This window comes from Lolium rigidum, chromosome 2 (genome assembly GCF_022539505.1).
Source record: "Lolium rigidum isolate FL_2022 chromosome 2, APGP_CSIRO_Lrig_0.1, whole genome shotgun sequence".
Taxonomy (NCBI): domain Eukaryota; kingdom Viridiplantae; phylum Streptophyta; class Magnoliopsida; order Poales; family Poaceae; genus Lolium; species Lolium rigidum.
Window position 1 is genome coordinate 2,267,337 of NC_061509.1, and position 7,241 is coordinate 2,274,577.

Genomic DNA, 7,241 nt, shown 5'->3' on the forward strand with positions numbered 1-7,241 from the left:
GGAGTACGGGTCCACCATAACGTCTGCCTCCGGCACGTCCACACCTGCACGCTAGGAAGAGGCGATTCACTGGTGTTTGCAACAATATTTTGATCTTCTACGCCCTAAGTATGGAATTGATTGGTACCGGTAAACTATTGCCTAGATTTCTACGGAGGAATTTCCCTGGAATTTGCTGGTGCATATGCTAGCGGATCTCTCAGCCATGATGATGCGCGGACGGCTGGCAGCGTAGGTTTGCTGGTTGTTGCCTGCGCACCACCGCTTGAACCAGCCCTATGCCGCCACACGTGGTTACCGTGCATGAACAAAAGGTACATAATAACTACAAGGATTCATTGGTATTTAGAATGATACTCTTCGGCTCCTTAGACATTGAGTAGTAATTATTTGTCTTGTCTCGCAAGTGTAATGATTCATTGGTGGTGTTTATTGATTGAGATTTTTTGGGAGGAAAGATAAACACAATCATGCTCTTTCTGCAGTGGTGTCCTTGGTTGCGCAAGTAGCCTAGCAACAATGAGGATGCCCCAAGATTATGAGGCAATCTCCATATTCTCTAGGCTGTTCCTATGATGTGACAACTTTTGCATTCAGTGTTGTGCTTGAAATTCCATTGATAAAACTCATAATCTTTACCTAAATAAAAAGGATTCATAGTTTATTTTTTCTTTTGCAGAAAATATTATGAAACTGATTTCTCCATTGTTATAATTAGAATGTATTGTTATGTGGCACTACACATTATTGAGTGACTACATGAGGGTGCTATCAAGGCCGAAAAATCAGAGCAAATATTCGTCCACTTTGCTCCTGTATGATGTAGTCTTACAGGTGATATAGCTCATATTTACCCGTGAGCTTATTACCATTGTTGTAGGGTGTGTTTTCTTGCGTAGTATTATAGCTTTTCTTATCCTTGCAAGGTTTTCTTTCTTTCTTGTTAACATGATTCTTACTTTGATGCTAAGCTTTGTAAGTTCATGACAGCAAGATTCTTGACACACGACTGAGTTGCGACAAGTCATCTCTTTACTGATTTTTCAGGTTTGGAGACTATATGGAACACTCTATCATGGTCTATAGGTTTCATACTCTGCACTTTGTATCATAATTACAATATGTAGGAACCAAGGTGACACTATGGAGTTTTTGACTTTGTATGGTGAATTGCATGAGAGCTTAGATGGCATGAGCCTCTACAATAACTTATGGCATAAAAGACCATGTCGTAATAACATTTAACAAATTATTTCTTGGGCATTTGACAACTACCAAGGAATCCAGTATCTCTTATAATCCACATTCAAATAAGTTGTGCTTTTTCATGCATTATGTGTTTACAGTGAAGTGTTCATGAACCTGTTTGTGAAGTATTCTTTAGCCTTTTTTTGCAGGTAACCGTATTCAGAGGTAATCCACTGAGAATGCAGTTATCATTTGCCTTTTTCCAGTAAACCATTTGGATTAGCATCTCTCATCTAATTAAAGCATAAAATGCTTCATTCTTGCAATTTCAGGAGATGAAGTTGTTTAGGGAAAGCTCTTTTAATAGCTCAAGGAGCTGCAAAGCCATCAGTTCAGTCTCTTTCTCTCACTCCCTATGTGTGGTTTATTTTTCTCTTACACTGGGAAATGATCTGAGCTTTCTAGCTGATGCAAATCATTGCCTTCAAATTACATATGATCTATGTAGACTAATGCTACTTATCTATTTTCTATGAGCAAGGATTAGCTGGCTTATTATCCATGAAACTGCTACTTTTGACAAGATAACAAAATACAGAGGCGCCATCAAATCAGTAATTGTAGTTCATATTGTTCAAAGCATCTGCTGCCTGCCTTGTATATCTAATTTTATGTGGTCGTCCTATCTGTCTCTTTAGCGGTGCTTATCTTATACAGACTCTTTTTTTCTGAAACCATTTTACTTTGTAGGTCGGGTGTACAATGCCTTTTGAATAAGCAAAGACTTGACCAAAATAAACCACAGACTTGGCAAGGCAATCAAGTAAAATTATAAGGCCGTGGAGCTCTAGACAAGCTAGATGACAGACTGAACAACCTAGCCATGTGTACGAGCAGTGGAAGGACCTAAACTGCCCTCATAGCAATCGAGGAGAGGTACTGTTCTTTGACCAAATAGCAAAGTTGCTTCAGCACGACCTAAGTCGCAAGTGGTAATGTTTTCACTGCAGCCATTCAAAGCACAAAAGGGTGAACTGGTATTTGTATCACGGTAATGTTCTTTACAGTAGCGCCGTTAAAACATCGGGAAACTTTATGTAGCAGCAGTGTGGTCCATTTTTACTTGAAGTTTTGAAATCAATATATTTGCTGATTAGAGAAATTTAGAACATTTTTATCCAATTGCATCACTCATCTTAAAATTTCCCTAGATTGACATATCTTCAGATGTATGGTCCAGATTTTTAAGATGTTTCTATTTTTCTTATCTTACATGTTTTTATCACTACTTTTCTTTAAACATGGACGGGCGCAGCAACGCGCGCTTGTATGGTCTAGTGTATCTTATTTAAAGATGGACCCAAATGTTGCATGATAAGATGACAATCACCTACCGCCAACACTCTTGTAACAGTGCCTTGGCCTCTACATCGGTTGAGGCTTGTAGCCATCAAGCCATGTTTACTGCAGTGTTTCGTCCCTATAATCGAAAGTATGTCTAAGAGAAGAGAGGACAACTTTTAGGATGGACATGATGACTTATTTTTTTTTAAAGAGTGAATTTTACTTTTTACCCTGTAGTTTTGCATTTTTGTAGATTACCCATTTTAAAGGCTTTCTACCCTTTTTTTTTGGTTTGCGTCAATTGGGAAAGGTGTTAGGTGACGATCGGGGTTCAAAAATATAAAAATATTAGTGATGAAGGGAACATATGGATTAAACAAGTTTGGGCATAAATCGTCCATGAGGCCCTTCTATATTTACATCTTTTATCGCTCCACATCGACTTATCATACCTATTCTATCTAACAATAACAAGTAAAATAATAAATTGGGTCTAAACCGTGTTTAAAGTATCCTAAATGGAATATTTTGGTAAAAGTTCTACTAAATGGGGCAATATGTGTCACAAATGCACAACTACAGGGTTAAAAGTGGAATTTACTCTTCTTTAAAAGATATTATCTTTTGCTAAGAGAAGGCTAACACCTGTGGGTTCTTCTCTATGCTAGCGTGCATAGAACCATCATAAATGCCCATATCGTCAAATCAAGAAGATACAATCGCACAAGAGATTAGCTCCTCAATTTATGAATGCTAAGATATGCACACAGCTAAAATACAGTAGTTTACAGAAAGAGCGAATCTTTTACTACCTCCGTTTCAAAAAATAAGGCGTCCTCGTTTTACGAGCTTTTTGTTTGACCAAGAATTACTTCAAATAGATAAAAATTGTTTGTATGAAATTATTATCATTAAAAAGTGCTTTTCAATACGAATCCAACGATACTATATACATATAATATCATCAAGATTTTGTTGCTTAATTTTTATGGTCAAAATTCGTCTTGGAATACGCGTACGCCTTATTCCTTGAAACGGAGGTAGTATGTAACAACAGACAATTGTAAAAAAAACAACTGAAGTGGGATCATAAATCCTAAAATACTCTACCATCTGTTTTAGATAGACACCTATCTAGCCTGCGACCACCTACACCCGACGTTCCAACTGGAATAGCACCACTTTTTTGAAGATTAATTTCTATGTTAACAGCCAAAATAGAGTAGTTTACAGCTTTACACCAACACAGCACCTTTTGAAGACAAAGGAAGAAGCACTTTTCGCCATCCTTTTCGCCCAAGATCTTGACAGTACTTTTGCAATGACTTTCGCAAACAGTCAAACACATACAGTTTGAGGTTTTACACCAGTAGAACAAGACAAATAATTCTCGTGGAAGCGCCGCGGTTACTGACACTAATTCATGAGCTCCCATAATTACTGCTCAAACTAGCCCGATATGTAAAGTCACGGTTTTCAAAAAACAGGATGAGATTTCTTGATTCCGACTCATACGCTGTACATGGCCGAAGCTTTCGGAATTTCCTGGATGCGCCGCTGTTGTTGAAAAATGATACTAATACACGTAATCCTGCTCAGCTCAGGTTCGTATCAGCCGGCACGACCACACAAAACCCACGATCGAAACGATCGAAACTCCCAGTCCTGCTAGGCAAAGACCATTCGATCACTATACATCTTGAAGAGTCGACATCGTTCTCGATGCCTCCCTCCTGCATTTTCGTTCTCGCACCTCTCTTATTCTGACTCCGGAAGCCATCGAGCCAGATTATTCATTGGAAGGAATAGTCTACTTGACGGTGGTTGGACTCAGGGGAGCTAATTAAAACCCGAAAACAACAGTCAGTTTCTTCTTCCCTTGGTCTTCAGTTATCATGTATGTTATGAAACCGACTGCAAATTACTCCGTCAGGGCAAACGTAATCAAGGAGAGACAGGATTAATAAACCGTACACGCGTTCAGTTTCCACTCAGTACTAGGGGCCGCAATCCAATAATGAATAGCCTAAAACATTCTAAGATTCGGACATACAGTGCGTCTTACATGACGTGATTGTCTTATACTAGGTTGTATGAATTCGATCTCCTGCGAATACTTTTAGTACTCAGTGGATCGACGACCAATATATAAGAATACAAATTTTCTACCGCTAAATACAAGTACATCATTTTTTTTACGCTAGATATGATAATTATTGAACAGCTTGAATATTCTTATAGTCTGCATCAAGAATGTTGAATGTTGACATGGGACATGGACAACCAATTATTCTTATACTCCTATTTACAATATCTAATTATAACACTTTGACACTATCTACCCATGTAAAATTTCCTAATTATTTGCTTAGTTTTATTTAGGTGCATCTGTAATTATTATAACTCAATTAATTTTCTTAGTTAAATGTGAAATTATTTTTCGGATCTTTTTGTTCAAGACATTATTTTCCAAAATACTGTCATTCAAGGAAATTCTTAAGATTGATATAGCATGGAATGCATCAATTTTCATAAGATTTTGTTTAAAATTGTTAATGACTATTTATTTAGGCAGTGAAAAATATCATTATGATGTAGCTAGAGAGAGGAAAATATGTAACATACTGCAAAGGACTTTACAAAGGTACATGAGATAAAATAAAATAGTATGCCGTACAAATATCCATTATCGAACCGGACACGATGATATATATGGATGGCAAGAGCAGTATGCAAAATATTCACATAGTCGTGGATTTGTTCTTCCCACCGTATGTGCAAACTTTCTTGTACAAATGCACCAAATAACATGGACACACGAGGCATATGAGAAATAACTATTTCTAAGTCGATGCTAGTATTGTGAAGATCGTCATCTATCATCTATGAATGCACTATTTTCAACTCACCAGAGTCGACGACATGGGTGAAACAACTACGATGAAGGAGGGGCGTCTTCAATGCTTTTAATCGTCACTAGGTGGTCTGACAGCCAATTTATATATTTTCACTCTTTGCGAGAATTGTAGTACTCTTACTGATTATTATCGCTAGACTTCATGGCAAAAAGAATACACAAAACACAATCATTTAGTTTGCAAGGCCAAGCCTGCACTTCATCAACTTATCCGTTTTTATTGGCTCAACATCATCGTCCGGTCGGCATTGCAAATCCATGGAGGAATTAAACATCCATATCAATCTTCAAACACCCAGGTGAACATGAAGTTTACCCAAAGTCCCTAATAGACTATATAGTCATGTATCTCTTGTCCTACAACCAACAAACGATTTTGCTAAAACAAACGAGAAATCACTTCTACGACAGTGATCAATCTCGGCTATTAGGACGACACCCGGACCCGGTTGCGGCAAGCTTATTGCAGGACGGGCACGCTTCGTTGACCCTCACAGCGGCCGTGAGCCTGGACAAGAAGGCCGACGACGACGAGGATGAGCGCAGCTCGGCGAGTTCTCGCCGGAGCCGCTCGTTCTCGTCGCCGAGACGCTCGCACCAGCGGCGCAACAGCTCGCAGTCGAGCTCCGTCTGCTTCAGCTTGGTCCGCGCCCTCCTGTTCTGGAACCACACCTCTACCTGCCTCGGCTTCAGCCCGAGCTCCCGCGCCAGATCGTGCTTCTCACCCTGCGATTAAAAATATTCCGATCAGAATCCGGCCCATGATGATCTATTGATCTCGTATGCAAATTACTACTGAGATCAACAAAAAGAAGTTATGGACGTACATGAGACAGGACGTTGTGGGCGCGGAAGCTTTTCTCCATTACCGCCGCCTGGTCCGCCGTGAGCTGGAGCTTCTTCCTCGCGCCGCTGTCGGCCGCGACACCTCCGTCGTCGTCGACGCAGCTGCCGCCAAGCACTCTCCTGGCCTTCTTGCCATGTTGCCCTGTCGTAGCAGTGGAACCATCTCTACCGCTCTCTGGTCCCTTCCTCTTCCTAGCCGCCGCCGTCGCTTCATTTCCAGGTCGCGGCGATGCTGGCAGCAGCGCCTGCACCGGCGGTGCTGGTCGGATCCCGGCGCCGATGACGAGGGAGAGGGACAGCCTCGTGTCGACGAACTCCTCTACGTCAAGCGACTCCTCCATGCCGCTGCTAATGGTCGTGATGCTAGACATGACGAAGTTAAAATCAAGTTGTCTTTTTTGCTTGTTGGCTCCTGGAGGTGAAGGCTTTATAGCACAGGCCGGAGGCCAAGCTAGCTCCTACCCACTAGACACTCGGCATGGTCGCATCGCACGAGCGCGTACGGTTTCTTGTGCGAATTAAGCAAGACAATTAGCACCACAGAGGTTTTCCATCGGCAAGATTACTTCGGGTGAATAATGTTTGGTTTGACTGTGGGGAACTCGTCAATGAATTAGTCAAAAGGTGAAGCTAATTAAGTAATTGTCAGTTTGATCGTGACCAAAACATGCGAGTAATCAATTTTCTTTTTTTTGCACTAACGCGGCTAGTTTTTTTTTTGAACATCACTAACGCGGGCTAGTAATCAACCTGTTAGCTACTAAGTAAATTTACACGACAGTTTTTTTTCTTCTATTTACTCCCTCCGTTCAATTATCTTTTACAACATTCTACCATTTTTAAGAAAAATTAACAAAGCATTTAATAATAGTACTTTGATATGTAAAAAACCATTCCAAGCTACAAGTAATGACATCCGATACAGAGAGTAGAGCTGCTTCGTTTT

General features: G+C 40.3%; 1 protein-coding gene across 1 annotated transcript; it reads right to left on the reverse strand.

The window, feature by feature from the left end:
* Positions 1-5,863: 5,863 nt before the first annotated feature.
* On the reverse strand, positions 5,864-6,636 carry LOC124685815 (putative homeobox-leucine zipper protein HOX26). The gene is made up of 2 exons (XM_047219850.1): positions 6,277-6,636; positions 5,864-6,175 (listed from the first exon to the last, which is right to left on the reverse strand). Exons 1-2 carry the CDS (start codon positions 6,634-6,636, stop codon positions 5,864-5,866), a joined length of 672 nt encoding a protein of 223 aa, XP_047075806.1.
* Between the last annotated feature and the right edge of the window lie 605 nt (positions 6,637-7,241).